General features: G+C 52.2%; 1 protein-coding gene across 1 annotated transcript in view; it reads right to left on the reverse strand.

The window, feature by feature from the left end:
* The window catches only part of WHRN (whirlin), a 51,152-nt gene that overhangs the window by 11,595 nt on the left and 23,707 nt on the right, over positions 1 to 15,850 (reverse strand). Inside the window, exons 3-7 of the mRNA XM_068414228.1 lie at positions 11,576 to 11,701; positions 2,863 to 3,065; positions 2,435 to 2,471; positions 895 to 1,107; positions 347 to 559 (exon numbers count right to left, since the gene is read on the reverse strand). Of these exons, the coding sequence (XP_068270329.1) occupies positions 347 to 559; positions 895 to 1,107; positions 2,435 to 2,471; positions 2,863 to 3,065; positions 11,576 to 11,701 (792 nt within the window). The remainder of the gene's footprint in view (positions 1 to 346; positions 560 to 894; positions 1,108 to 2,434; positions 2,472 to 2,862; positions 3,066 to 11,575; positions 11,702 to 15,850) is intronic.

Consider the following 15,850-nt stretch of genomic DNA (forward strand, 5'->3'; position numbering starts at 1 on the left):
CACTGCACAGAGAGATTCTGGAAGGGAGGCAGACTTCCTCTCTAGCTGGGGACAAGGTGACACTTTGCACCAGGCCCAGACCCCACACAGAGGACAGCAGCATCTCAGGGGCACAGCGATACCAAGGACATGTCACGGCATCACCCTGTTGCACCTACAAATCACACCACTGCACCCAGCCCCCAAGGAAGAAAAAAAAAGCTTCGGGGGAATCCATGGGGGAAGCAGATTGAACAGGGCTTCCTGTGGGGTGAAACGTCTTTACAGCACTCCAGGGAAATTAGTTTGTTGTAGGGCTGCCAGGAGCAGACGCTGAAAGGAAAAGGAACAGCCAGGAGGGACTTACCCGGGCTGAGCTGACGGTTGTGGCAGTGAAGTGGCTGCTGGAGGAAGAGATGGTGTCGCTGTAGGACATCATGGAGTAGGAGTCGGTGCCGATGCTGGGCCCCGAGGGCTGTCGGGCCTTCATGGACTCGATCTCTCTCTTCAGCACCACGTTGTCGAAGCGGTCGAGGTCTTGCGGGGAGATCACACCCCGCACCTCTGAAAGCAGTGAGAACTGGGCCAGGCAGACAGACAACCAAAGAGAGGTTGGAGCATGACCATATTCCTGGGTAGGTGAAGACCCATCCTCCCACACTGTTCAACAGCGGTCGTGAGGGGTACTGGCAGGTAACGTATGAGCAGGTTTGGTCCTAAACTTTACCAGAAGCCCCTCTGGCACTGAACACCAGCCTGTGTTCCCCATAATGTCCTACATCTGGATTTTGCTTTCATACCCTCACTCTTGACCCCAAGCAGATAACTTTGGAGGCACTGAGCCACACTGTGACAATGGCTCTGCTCAGTCCACCGGGTACAAGAAACCATCCCTGCCCTTGGCGTGGGCCTCACCTTAGCATGTGTGTTGAGTAGCTCGAAGAGCGCCATGACCAGAGCATCCACGGAGATGTTGCCTTCCTTATACTCGTCCAGGTAGTAGCCCATGGTTGCCCGCTCCTGTTCGTTCAGCAGGTGCCGTGCCTGTTCCTCCAGCATGACCCGGGTCTGGTTCAGCACGCTGCTCAGCGTTACCTGGGAGCCGGCCAGGCCCCGGTAAAACACAGGCTGCAGAAGAAGACAGGGGATAGGCTTTGGCCTGGGATGCCAAGGAATCAGCTGGTGAAAGGAGGGCAGCCGCCTCACTGCCGAGACGGCTGGGCAGCATGGGCAGGACCGAGGACTGTCCCCTTGCTCCGGGCTCTGCCCCCAGCCCAGGCTGCCTGCCTTCAGACCACTGCTCTCACCCAGCTGCCTGTGGCTGGAACGCGGGGCTGGAAGGGGGCTGCTGAGAACGGCGGGAGGCAGGTACCCTCCCGGATTCATCGGCACAGCCACTCACTTCACTGCTTCTCCAGAGCCATGAGACTATGCAGCACCAGCTGAATAAACAAAACCGCCTCCCAGCTCTGCTCAGCCAGCACGGACACTGTCCCTTCACCAGCTATTGATCTAACAGCAGCCTGTGTTCCCTCCCGGCAGAGCTGGGGGAACGGGGGCCATGCGAGAGGCAAGCTTCCCCTCTTGTGTAAAAGGCACATTTGCCCCCGCCGCAAGCTCAAAGCAGACCCTGGTGAAGAAAGAGCCAGGGGCAACCAAAGGAGTCCCAGGGAGAGACGTGTCTGGCTGCAGACAAAAAGCTTTTCTCTTTGAGAGGGATTTCTAAGAGGAGGTCCTTGCTGTTCCCCTCCCTGGCAGTGCTGGCACAGTCAGCACAGGGATACAGAGCCAGCCAAACCCCTGGCTATCCCGGGGATGCCGAGAGGTGCTGAGGCTGGGGAGCGTGTTTTGCCAGTGAACAGTGCAAAGCCCTTATCAGTGAGAGCCACCTGTGAAACCTTCCTGCTTCATTTCCATTTAAAAGAAATGCGCTTTGCAAAGAGGTGTTGGGAGAAGACAAGCTGGCACAGAGCTGTGGTCACAGCACTGGGCAAGTCTCTGCTGCAGCCCTGTCGCTGGCTGATGTGCTGGAGAGGGCTGGCTCAGGGTGGGGAAGAACCCAGGAACTGTCAGGGCCCAGAGACAGCCACCATGGAAGGCATCATGGTCACCTCCGCAGGGTGGAGGGAGTCCCCACGGTCTTTGCCCATGTGCGATAACTGCCCCTTGCCCATTAATGTGATCATTCCCAGGCTGGGAGGCACCAGATGTGCTGCAGAACTGACCCACCAGTGGCACAGGAGAGGGGGCACCCAGTAAGTCACTGTTTGTAGAAACACAGCTGGCAACACGAGGTGGGGAGGAGAAAGGCTGGAGCCAGTTAAAACCCACCGCTCCTCATAAAACCAGCATCCCTTGTATAACCAGGAGCACAAAGCCCTCCCTCCCATGGAAAATGAGAGACAATGATGGGGATTTTTTTCAGAAGGCATCAGGAAGGCCTGATATCTCTTACCCTGGCTGTGGCCTCCGCAGCATGGTCCCGCACTGCCCTGCAAGGAGGGAGAAGATCAGTTACCACCGAGTGCCGTGTGCCCGTCACTCATCACCTGCGGCCTGGCAGATCTGTCACATGCTCTCCTCTCTGTGTCTGTAAGCTAAAAGCTGCTGGCTGGAGAGAACAGGGAAACGGCAGCAGCAGCATGTTGTCCAGCCCTGACCCACCGTACAGGCCAGAGAGGCTGTCTCCTAAGTGCTGGATACAGGGGCCACATGGGCAGGCACCAGGGGTGCTCCCGTCGGCAGGTTGCCCACATACAGTGGGGTGCCTCAGGCTGCCACCACGTCACCACGTCACCACCCTGGGTGATGGTGTGCACCTGAAGGAGCTCTGAGCTGACAGACCTATGCAGCGAGCTTGCACGGGGTCTACAAAGCACATACCCTGCTGAGTTGACGAGGGTCTCTCCGATCTGGGAGCTTGCTATCCACCTGGTCTCGTCCACGGTGGTGCGGGCATGGGGCAGCCTCCCGATGTCCTTCACCGTCATGATGAGGTGGCGGGAAGACTTGAGCAGCTTCACTGCCTCGTCGTGGGGGATGCTGAGGAAGCTCCTGCCGTTCACCTCCAGGATCTGGTCTCCTACCTGCAGAATCAGGATGGGGTGAGCCTGGCAGGCCCTGGGGGCTTTCCTGTTATGAATATGCCTTCCTCTCCCACCAGGGAGGAGCTACTCGGTCTAACCCACCACCAAACTAGGGACACAGCAATTGGAGAGATCACGAAAACTGAGGGAGAGGAGCCAAGTGCTGGTGGCTGGAGAGCAAGCACTCAAGCTGACAGCCAGTAAAGGACCAGGCTGTGAAGCCTGGAGGAGCCTGTTTAGGATCCCAAGTCAGACCAATCTGCCCAGTCTACTCCATTAACTAGATCTGCAGACCAACTTGGTTAAAACAGCCCCCAAAGAATATCAAGACCTCCAGCCTCGGTCCCTCCTGCTGCTCTGGAAGGCAGAACCATCTGTGGAAGCCCCAAACCTCAGATCTCTGCGTGCAGCAGGAAGGATTCAACTCGAGCGTCTCACCACAGTCTCCAACACTCTGAACTGTAGGATCTGAGACAGCTGGATTTCATCTCTCCTCTCCTCCTATTTCCTCCCCAGCTGCTCTTGAGAGCTTTCATTTTCTGGCCAAGGCCTTTGCTGTAATCAGGAGCCTCCCTGACAGCCTGGCCATGTTCAAGACACAGCACTCATCTGGCATTTCCCCCTTCATCCCAGGTCCTCTTTCTTTTTGCTTCTAGGGCATTCAGTGCCACTCCTCCTCGCTCCCGTATCACAATTCACCCTGGTTCTGATAAGCCACCTCTTTGAAACTGCTCTTTCATATCTTTACTTAACCATAGGCTTCTGTTCAGCTCTGACAAAACACAGTCTCATTTTCTTTATGCTGCAATGCAAGCAGAATGAGACATTCCTTTAAATAACTCACCTCCATCTTGGAGGAGAAGAGGAGAAAAGAGGGAGGGGGGAGAATTTCTAAGTCTAAGATAATAACGTGGAGACTCAATACAATCCTTTCAGTTCAGAAACCCCTCTGAGGAAAGGACAGAGGATGCTCAGTGAGGCTGGAAGGACGCTCTGAGTGGCATTGACAGGAGAAAAGGACCTGGAGCAAGAGCACCACAGAATCACAGAATTACTTATATTGGAAAAAACTTTTAAGATCGCCTAGTCCAGACACAGCTCCGATGCAGCAGAGCTTGGTTCTGCGTTGAGCTCCGTCCAGTGACCTCGAGCAGATTTGCCTCGTTCTTCTGGGGACAGTTCCTTCCTCTGTGACACACAGAGAGGCTGGTGGATAGCAAGGGCTGTGGCAGCACAGGAGAGCCCTCTCCCTAACAACACCACTGTCAGGGCCCCTGAGTTTTGTCCTCACACGGGTCAGCCGATGCTCTCTGCTTGCTGTCTTCATAACCGCTGTTAACGGGGCAGCTGCACAGCTAATTAGGCAAAAGAGACCATGTAGGTAAGAGATAAACCCACAGACCTATGGCCAGCCAAGAAGGGAGCCAATGCCCTCAAGCTGGGCTGATGTAAGCCTGCAGCTCGAAGGGAAGAGGGAGCACGTGAGAGATGCATTGCAGCAGCCCCTGCAAGGCCCTGGAGTCAGCACGGGCCAGGTCCTGCTGCACCACCTTTTGCTTTGGCTCCAGCGAGATGCTCAAAGCAGCAGGTCCTGCAAACAGAGCCGCCTGCTCTTGGCTGGCCTCCCCCTTGTCTGACTTTCCCTGCGGAAGGACAAGAGACAGCACCGGGCATGGGTTGGACTTGGCAGGTCATGACCAGGGGATGGTGGCCCTTTGCACCGGCTGGCTGGAGGGGAGAGAGCACGGAGCGGAGCTGTGTCAGGGTGGGATACTCACACCTACCCCAGCACACTGCAGAGCATAGATCGGTTGCCAAAATCATACGCTAGAGATGTGAAACTTCCCTGGGTTGAAAGAAAGGCAGCCTGGAGCCAACCTCACCTCTGCGACCCAGCTGCAGAAAGAGAGCCAGAGGCAGCCAGCTCCACCTGAGCTGATCCACAGAGACCAAGAAACGGGGAGGGAGAGAGGGAGGGAGCCCAAGGGAGGCAAACGACACCAGTGACCACATTCCCAACCATCAGACTCCACAAATATCTCCGGTTCCCTTCGAGCTCTGTCAGCTTTAAACCAATAGTCACAAAATTGCCCACCATCAACATAACAGGGAGGGAAAATCATGCAAGTGCCTAAACAGCCAAGAGAAACACACATCAGGTGTAATGAGCATCATCTCTCAGGTCTTTCTAATTCACTGGGCAATCCACTGGAGTGGGTTTTGCTGCTAGAACAAGGAGCACTGGGCTCACTGCAGCACCAAAACAATGAAAATCCAAATTCGATCAGACAGTTTTATTGCAATTACGAATCTTTACATTTTCTGTATCAGGGATTAAACTTCCATGATTTTTTGTTCAAGACCATTATACAGATGTAGTAACCATTCTTCAGTTTCTCCTTTCACGAGTGGACCAAAAGGAACCTGGCAAGCCCTCGCCGTGTCAGGGAGACCAGAGGGGCCCTGGACAAGCTACTTCATCCGTGTCTGTCCCTCACCCCGAAGCCCTTCAAGGCTCTCTGCTCTCCTGTGCTCCGTTAGCACAAGACCACCTCTATCTGGTACTGCCAGAATAGTAACACTGGGTGAGAACAACCAGCCACAAAATACTTGGATAAGTTTGAGCACCTCGTATGTGGGGGGGGGAGGAAAAAGACCTTGCAAAAATAACTGCTGGTGAAGGGCAGATAAGGGAATCGTTGGACAGCCAAATGCCTGCAAATCAGCCTATCTTGATGACGGGCTCTTATTAGAGCTGGAAAGGATTTTTTGCTAATTAACATAGATAATAATTATTTTTTTTCCCCCCAAAGTCAAGGACAACAGGGAATGTAATGAAAGACTGCAGAGATGCAAAAGAACCATCTATTAAAACAAATGTTGACCCTGGCAAATTATGTGCTGTATGCACAGCTCCAAACCAGCACAGAATAAAAGCAGCAATAATAAGACACAAAAAAAAAGTTATAGTAAAACACAGAAAAATTATTGCCCTGAATATTTCAGGAACAAGTTTTCAGTTGTGCTCAGCTAACGGTGAGTGGACACAACAGGACCTGCTGAGTGTCTGACCACTTCTGAAAATGGGATTATTCTTATTTCGTAGGGAAGCGAGAATTTCCTAGACCACAGACAAGAAGCAGAGTTCAGAAATAACACACCTCGATGACAGGCTTGGCTCCTCTTTCTGGACACAGGAGAATCACATAGGAAAGGGAGGTGCAGTCAAGAGAAACTTAATGGGCTTAAGACAAGGGTTCTGAGCACCTAAAGTCTCTTAGTAATCAAAATTGGCTCTGGGAGAAATTCAGTCCCACAGACAGAAAAATAGGTGAGAGATTTTAAACATGAGTTAATGCTAAATGACACCAAATTGAGCTGGGAATAACAGGGCTAATAGGGTGCCAAATGGGTTGGCACCAGCACTAGTCTTATTTAATGCCACTAATGTGCTAGAAGTGAGGTTAAATTACACTTGCGGATACTGCTGAAATAGGAGTTTCTCTCTAGCATAAATAATTACCAAAAGCAGGCCTGAAGAAATTAAAAATATGAGCAGGAAAAAGTATGAATCAATTTGGAAACGACCAAATTAAGACTTGTGGAAAAATAAGGATGTACTCAGCTTCCCCAGGAGGGAAACGGGTTGGGCAGATGATCCACGTCCAGCGAGGCCAGCACAGCCTGCTGGAAGGATGAGAGCCAGATGTGGGAGCCAGGCAAGGGACCAGCGGGTGCCAAGTGCTGTCTGAAAACATGCTCTTCTCCCCAAACACCTTGTGATACGAACACGAGGAACAAAGCAGACATAGAGTGGAAATGAAAACAAGAGAGGAGATTGTCTCTCAGGGCAGGCAGTGGTTCCGGGGAGGTTTCTGGTAGCCTCCCAGAAGAGAAGCCGTTAAAGAATGTTTGTCCCCACAAAGGTGACATCGCTGGAAGGACCACTCCACACTGTCTCCAGTGGGAGGATTACATCTTGCGTACCACAACCACGCACCTCCTCGTTGAATTTCTCACTCCACAGCTCATTCCCCAGACTCTGAAGCAACCACGAGGCTCTTTTTTTATTCTCTTTTTCACTTTGTCTATGTGCAGACCTCAAAACACAAGCCAGTTTTCAAGAGGCAGCTTCACAACCACCACTGATGTAAAATCATTCACCTCTTCCTATTTACAGTCCCTCTTTTTCCCTTCTTCTCCTGTATATGGATATACATGGATTGTGGTAGCCTCTTTTTACCCCAGCCTTTGTGCTGGGAACTCAATATTGAGTTGTTTGTTCAAAGCAAGCTACGTGAAATCTGCTATTTCTGATGTAAAGGTCAATGAGAGAAAAAGATATTGACTTAAAAAAAAATCCTGACAAAAATATACCACCAGTAAAAATGAACGAGGAAGAAATCAGGCTCAGCAGAGCCACGAACGCCAGCACAAGCAGCTCCTGTACGGCGTCACGAAGGAGGCAGGAAGGACAAGCTGTAAGTAAACAAGGCTGGCTCGTGCTCCTCCTTTGCAGTCCTCTGCTACCCCGCACGTCTTCAGGCCGAGAACTTACACCGAGGCAGCATATTTTAAAACGTGCCCAAAGAACACATTGTCAGAAGTTTCATGAATGAATAAACATAAAGGCGGCCAAGGCCAAGAGGATGAATATTTAATTACCGACCGGCTGCAGCGATCCAGCCTGCTTTCTGCTGGCGCCTGCAGAGCGTCCTGCCTCGCGGCCGTGCAGCCAGAGGGAGCAGAGCAAGGGCACCCACGCTGCATCAGCAGGGTGAGAGCTCCTCTGGGACCCACCTCGCAGGCCCACGGCCCCCCTTTCTGTAGCGGGCAAAAGCTGGTTTAGCTTTCAGGCCTGAGGAAACTTCCTTGGTTTTGACTGGCTTTCGACACCATGTTGTTTGTCCTTTAATAAAAATTTAAGGGAAATGCAAAACGTTATTAAAACATTCAAACATTCTGATTTGGTGTCATGGATGCAACAAGGTTTTCCCTAAAATGAAAAGTCCGTCAGAATCAACTTATAAACAATTCTGGTAACGAATTCAGTGGAAGCAGCAAAACCCACAGAAGTATCCACTGCCTGGGAAGTCAGCAGGAACCTTCCCATCGACTCCAGCAAGGCTGGGCTGAGCCCACATTAAACAAACCCACAATTTTTCTATTTGAGAGAGCAACGAATTATCTGGAAATCACATTTACCCATCAGTTCTTTCCTCCTCATGGTATCACATCCCTTCCACCACCACCTGGAGCAGCACAGGGAGCGTGGGGATGCAATCTACACCTGGCTGTGTCTAACAGCAGAAAATAAAAGGCCTTTTTTATCTCCACACCTCCACGCAGTTCTCAATTTATGGCCGGCAGCACGCACAAATCAGGGCGAGAAGTGTCTGTGTGCATCTGAAACCACATGAAGCCGAAAAGCATCGGCCTGCTGGCACGCAGAAATCAGTTACTAGAAAACAGGATAGCAAGGAGAGAGATATAAAGAATCAATAAGCAGAGGCTCCAGTGTGCAAACAATTGCCACGGCGTGAAGATCTCGCTTGGCAGGGACAGAGAGGAGTAGCACACACCGCTCCGTGTGCTTCGACCACAGCGTGTGTGCGATTATTTTCTTGCCTTGCTGGCAGGCATGAAAGGAGAGTGGAGGGACGACGCTGTGTCTTCTGCTGCTGTGACTTCTCCTGCGTGTGTGCGTTTGCAGTGTGACATTAGCTGAGCTGAGCTCACTGGCAGGAGAACTGAGCCAAGAAAAGCAGCACCTTTCCCCGTGCAGCAAAGAGAGGGATTTGGAGCAACATGGAAGCACCAAATGTGAAACAAACAGAAAGAACCTCAGGAAAAACAATGCAACTTCTTTTTCTTCTCCTGCCTTTAATCTTTCAGGCTTCTGGTGTTTAGGAGATGGAGTCTGACACCCTGGCACGGGGTCAGCAGGCGCTGGGGACAAACAGTCTGGCTTCAGACGGCGGGTCCTCTGACTCCACAAAGCCACCCGTGTGACACCACGGCCAGCTCCAGCCAGCCTCTCTCTTTTCCAGCTCTTTTAGGAAGAAACAAATTGTCCCGTGCCTCCTATCATCTCTGTCTTGAAAACTTTGTGTGCGGGCAGAGCGGCTGCGAGGGGGCCAGCCCAGAGCAGTACTGTGCGCTCTGGGAGAAGGATGGTCTGCAGGGAGCTTCCAGCAGCAGCTTTCACTCCTTGCTGCCCTGAGAAACCCTCAGCCATCTCCCTAGGATGCTCCCACAGCCGTCTGTCCCTCTGCGTGTGCCCAAGTGACCATTTCATACGGCAGGGTCCAAAACCCCATTTCCCTGCTAGGGACCGAGAGAGAGATTAATGCTCTCATTAATCCAAACCTCCAAGTTTGGCACTTTCATTCTGGGTTTAAAAGAGTCATCAGAGAGAAACGAGCCTGCAGCAGACAGCTAAGTTCAGAAGTGGCTGCATTACCCCTGCAAATGTCTCCCTCTTTCTCCTTTGTCTATAAAGGGAACCCTGGTGACCTCAGTGCCCAGCTAGATGGGCCCAGGGTTTTGTGCCAAAGCAACTCGAGGGACAGGACGGTATCTGTCCCAGCCCAAATCACAGCCCTCTCCAGCAGACTGTCCACACACTTCGTGCTACCAGCCTTGACAGATTTAAATGACTTTATGGGGCCACTGGAGCAAAGCTGAAGGCTTAGTCCTAAATTCTCCATGGCTGATGAAGGGAGAAATGTATCACTTCACAATACAGAGAGGGGATCAGAGCGAATTACCCCTTGATCCACAGCAGTCCAGCATCTTTTCAGGGGATTGAGAGAACTTTAGGGAGTTTAACATACATTGAGTCTTGACTGACACAAGGAGCAGGGAAAGAACTGTCTCTTGGAGCCCATGGGATTGCACTGGAGGAAGCAAAAAGAGCACAATGTGATTGCAGGGAGTTGGGTCATTTAGAGAGAAAAAACACAACAGAAAAGAAATCCTGGGTGATGAAGTAAAATGCTACAGCCTGAGGAGTTTGAGTTTCAAACGTGCCCCATTCATGAGCAGCACAGAGATACACCCAAAGCCCAATGGCTGCCTTTTCAATTTATTTTACTGGTGAACATCCTAGAACATATAAAATTTTAACCCCAAATGCCCCTTCCAGGAACAGCTGAGGTCCCAGGATGTCATAGAATAGAATCATAGAATGGTTTGGGTTGGAAGGGACCTTAAAGATCATCTAGTCCCATCCCCCCTGCCACAGGCAGGGACACCTTCCACTAGACCAGGTTGCTCCAAGCCCCATCCAACCTGGCCTTGAACACTGCCAGGGAGGGGGCAGCCACAGCTTCTCTGGGCAACCTGGGCCAGGGTCTCACCACCCTCACAGCAAAGAATTTCTTCCTAATATCTCATCTCAATCTCCCCTCTTTCAGTTTAAAACCATTCCCCCTCGTCCTATCACTCCATGCCCTTGTAAAAAGCCCCTCTCCAGCTTTCCTGTAGCCCCTTCAGGTACTGGAAGGTGCTAGAAGGTCTCCCCGGAGCCTTCTCTTCTCCAGGCTGAACAGCCCCAACTCTCCCAGCCTGTCTTCACGTCCCATCCTGTTTTGAGACCTGGTACAGCAGGAAGGCTGGAGGAGCTTGTAGGTGATGTGTGTGCACATGTACATGGTAGGATGAAAGAGATGTAGGATCTCACTTTACAAGAGGTCTGCAGCAAAACTGTAGCCAGCTCTGGACCAGTGCAGCCTCAGAAGGGTCCAGCCAAACCACAGAGCATCCTTTAGGAACCCGTTTGACTATGGAGGGAGCCTGATGTAGCTGGAGGTCACGCCAAGTCAGGCTGCTGACAGATCAGCTCTGCTCTATCCCCGAGGGTGATCCTGCTGTTTCTGCTTGTTAAGACACGATCCTTGTGCGTGCCAGTGCTGCAGGAGGAAGCCAGCACGCACCTGCTCCCACCGCAGCACGCCTGGCCTCCTCTCACCGCGGCAGCTAAACACATTCCCCACAGGCAGGCTACGAGCACCTTGTGCAAAATGTTAGCTCCAAACATAATGGGTTTGGATGCAAGATGCAGGAAGAGGGCACAGGACCAAGACCTTTAATAGAAAACTCTTCCCTGCCAGCTCAGGGAGGTGAGAGTGACTTTCTTCCCCTGCCAGGTCTGGGCTGCACTCTTAGATACCTACACCAAAAACATCCCCAGGCTATCTCAAAGGGGAGAAATCAGGTGTGGGGGTGTGCTAAGGCAGAAGGCAAGTACAACCTACCCCAGAAGTTGTAAGGCTGCATTTCCCTCTGCACAACCACCTTGCTCCCTCTTGGCACAGTATCCAAAACATCCAAAGAACCTCCCCTGAAAAGCCATCTCCAGAAATGCACCGCTCACCTCTCCACTGAGAGCCCTGCTTGGCCGGGGACAGAGGGGTAGGAACAGCAGCAGTTATGTGCCAACGTGGCCCTGCAGCCACAGCGCATGAAGCTCAGCCTCCCGCCCCAGGCCACTCTGGGGTCACTCTTACCTTTAAGCCAGTGCTCTCTGCTTCAGAGCCTTTATCCACACCAGTGATGTAGATGCCCAGGGAATATTCTGCCCCTCCTCGGATCATGAGGCCCAGGGATTTCCCTTCATTCAGGACCAGATTCACCTGCAGAGGAATAGGAACAGTCACTCACGTGGTGTCTGAGCGCTGCACAAAAGCAGGGTCAGCTCCATGCTTCTGACGACAGCCACGTCCCCCCCACTGCCACCAGTTCTCCCACCGGTTCCCTGCTGAGCAGTGCACACCCTGGGACAGGGCCCCTTCTGCAGACGCCTCCAGACAACCTTGCACCCCAGAGAGCAGCACAGCTAACCACAGGCACAGAGGAGGACAGACAGGGCAGTTCTTCCAAGGGGGGCATTTTCCAGTGAAGTGTGCAATGTCCATGATTTGGGTTGTTTTGTCTTTTCCTTTTTTTCAATAATTTAGAGGGTCAAGTGGAGTGAGAGGGCAGATCGCAGTCTATCTCTTTGAAAGTAAAGCTTGGAAGAAGAGAGAAAGATGGAATGACATCCAGGACCCAGGTGACAAATCCAGAAGTAAAGCACTGGCATGGAAAGAGGTTAATGCCTCAAGTGGAGCAAGTCATGTTATTTCAGGAGAGGTCTGGGCCACAGGAAAGGAAACACAGCTTAGGCAAGGGCTGAGAGACCATTCTGCAGGTTGGAGTCCAGCTAAGGTTATCGGCCAGCCAAGGGACTGCCAGAGCTCTGCTGGATCCTGCCCTACAGAAAACCAGCCTCCAGTATCAGCAACTGAAAACATCAACCGAAAAAGCAAGCTACAGGTTTCACTCCAGTTTATGGCAAACACCCTCAGGGTCCAGAGCTGCTGTCAAGCTCTTTGGTGGAAGACCAGGCTGCTCAGGGCCACTGCACCTCCCCTGGCACCAGCCCCAGGAGTCACAGGGTGACAAAGCAGCACCAAAGGGGCCCTTCTGTGCCTGTTCTGCAGCCCTCGGAAGCACGAGGAGGAAACCACGCCGGCAAAGGGAGAGGTGGGATGCATGGCCAGCTGGGACACGGGGTGGCTGTACCCCCACTGCGTCCCTTGGCCGGACAGGGCAGCTCCCGGGGGACAGAGGCAGTGGGGACACGAGAAGGGAACGCCAGCTCCGCGGGACCGAGAGGTTCAGCTACGTGAGGGGCAGCGCACGTGGCCTGGGAGGATTACAACCATAAACCAGAGGAAGAGTTGACCCGCGGCGGTTCCCAGCTCTCTCCTTTTCCAGGGGCATCTCTGGGGCAGACACTCAGCTGAGAGGAATCCCCAGGGCACCACGGACACGTCCAGAGCGTGGTGTCAGCACTGCCTGCGGATTTCCCCTCTGCAAACACTGGATTACACAGCAGTTACCCACATCCACCCAGACTGGGAAACAGCCCAGCTCCATTCCTCTGCAGTGACTGCGAGGGGCCACTCCAGGCTCAATGTCCCCCAGAGAGGGTACAGAGAACAAGCTGCAGCATGTGCTGGCTGTTCTGGGTGGGATAGCTGGAAAATCTGTCCTAGCATGATTAATTAGAGATAACAAGGCACGTGGCTGTGCTGTGACAGGCTGAGGTACCACCGCAGCACCTGGACAGCTGTTTTACCCCACAGACGCTGGCCGCAGGGCTGATTTGGCAAGGTACACCGAAGCTATTAGCCAGCTTCCCATCTGCCTTCTTCCAAACTCTCCTACTCAGAGGGTCTGATGATATATGAAAGTTCAGGTGAGAATTCAGGGTGAATTTGCAAGCCTGTGCTTAGCTCCCTTAAAGGCTCTCAATTTAAAGTGGCCTTTGTTCACTCGCAGTATGACGTTTTCTAAATGAGTAACTCCAGTTTTTTTTGCTTTTGTCCCAAGTTTTAAGTCAATTCTGGAGAAAAAGCAGACAGCAGGAATAAAAACAAATAAGAAAAGCCAAAACATGTTTCACGCTGATAGAAACAGACAGTTTCTTAATGGCTTTTATATTTTAAACTCTTCATCGCAGGCAAATCAAAAGCTTGCACATTCACCTGGATGCAAAAGTCATTTCCAGCTTCAAGTCACTAATTAACCTGCCTTTCTAGAGGACGCAGCATCACGCAGGGAATTCAGCCCAGCCTTGGAGAGGCTGGCATTGAAAACTCATTTTCTGTCTTGGTGGTGGTGGTGCAGCAGCAAGACAGAAACAGCAGCAGGACATCAATCTACCTAAGGACTAGACAAGGCAAAATTTTGTACTTTAAGAAACAGATGCCAAAACAGCTCCTACTTTTCTATGCCGCTCTCACAGCTGGCTGGCAACTGCATTAACGCCCCATCAGCTGCACGGGTCTGCGAGCTGAAGCTGGGGTGATCCCACGGATGTCACCAACGCGGGCAGGTCCCTGCTGCCCTCCGCTCCCCGCGCTCCCGACACGCCGCACCGTGGAAAGCCGCAGAATGAGGACTGTGAAGATGTTAACCACCTGTATGGGTCTCCTTGTCTAGGGCTGCACAGAACTGATGCTCCCTGGGTTAGGCCCTCCCCTGCTTTGAAGCGCACAAAGCGCTGGAAACAATTCTAGGATTGAAGCATTATGAAGGGACCATAAAGAGACCTTCACGCTTCAGGCTGGGCATTGTACCCACCTACTAGAGCATTTGCCTGTCAAAATCAAGGGCAGTTTAACTTCCTCTTTACATAAAAACGTTGCTCTGGACACATAACAATTACTTTATAGAACGTTTCACTGGGTTTTAGTAAAACCAGAAAAATATTAAACTTTTCCAACGTCCTTCTGTTTTCTCCCCATTTGCCTAAGGACATTCAGGGGTTCCCATCTACTGTAACTTCTTCACCACACCGCGGCCGCACCTTTCAAAAATCCCCCAACTTCAGGAAAAATATAAGTAGCAGAAATGCAGCAAAGTGCATGCAACCACAGATCAGGGTCAAAATAGACCGGTAATAGCAACACTCCCCTCTCTGCGAGCCCCTGAACAACAACCACACGTGCCAGCTCTCCACTGGAGTTAGCAACAGCAGGGGTAGCTCCAGACCAAGACATTACCATTTCCCTTTAACACTATCCAGACTGGTAAGCTGAGAAGCTGCTCTCCCCACCCCGATATCATCAGATCGAGTAAGAGATACTCCCTCTCCCTATAAACCCGACATGCTGCTGCATGAGCTGGTTTGTTTACACATGTACCAGGCAGACCTAGGCTTCCAGAGCAGAAAGCGATGAATACGGCCCCAAATAATAAGGTGTGAAAGACCTTCCCGCAAACCCAAGCTGCGTGGAAAAAACCTGAGCACTACTTAAAAACATGTCACTGCTGGCAATTGCAAAAAGTTGGGTTGTTGAGGGCTTAATTGCATTTCTTAATTGACTAATACCTACGCCTCTCTGAATAAACCCTGCGGAAATTGCAATAGAAACTGAGGCTGCTGGGAGAAGCGTGGCAGCAGCAGGGGCCAGAGAGAGAACGGCTCTCGGAGGGTTCGGCTTACTGACAACCTGCAGATTTGGGGAATAGCTGAGAAACAAAGGGAGTGCTGGCAGGCAGGGGACTCGGTTTGATCAGTGGGGAGGGATGAGGGAGGCAGGAAGGAGGAGCGGAGAGAAAGCCTTCAGGAGCTGAAGGGAGAGATAAGCTGATTGCCAGGATGAAGCCAAGGCTGAGTCACTCCATGCTAAGGGGCTTAGGGATAAGAGGGGGGACTGTTTTGCACGCTACTCCCCAAGGGCCCCCTGCCTCCCAGAGGCTGCCTCCAGTGACCAGGCACACCGCCGAGATGGCGTGAGGTGGGGTTGGCACCGTCACGCTGGCTGTCCCCAGCACAGCACCGTCTGCACCCGCTGCCACCCCATCGAGGGCACCTCTCCCGCACTCCAGTCATGGCTGTGGGGTGGGAGGGAGGCTGCGGGGTGACAGCAAAGCACAAGCCAAGCTGTGCTGTCCAAGGAGGGAGCTAAACATGTCCCCTGTGACCAGGCTGCTGTCTCCAGCAGTTCCCACCACTGCGACTTGATCCTGCCATGACGGAACAGCCCCGGGCCCCGCTGGGAACAGACCCCCAACACACCGTCTCCTGGACCAAGCCCTCCTGCTTGGGCTTTTCCACTCAGGTAAGCAGGTTTGTACATATATGATTAACACTTCTGTGCAAGTCTTGTCCCAGAAGGAAGCATTTTGGTTACATTTCCACTTTATGTTTCCTCCCTCCTCAACTCTCCCCCTGTTCTGCTGCCAGGCTGAAGCTCGGAGTGAGAAGCTGTAACACACCTCAGGGGCTG

The sequence above is a fragment of the Nyctibius grandis genome, chromosome 16 (genome assembly GCF_013368605.1).
Source record: "Nyctibius grandis isolate bNycGra1 chromosome 16, bNycGra1.pri, whole genome shotgun sequence".
Classification (NCBI taxonomy): domain Eukaryota; kingdom Metazoa; phylum Chordata; class Aves; order Nyctibiiformes; family Nyctibiidae; genus Nyctibius; species Nyctibius grandis.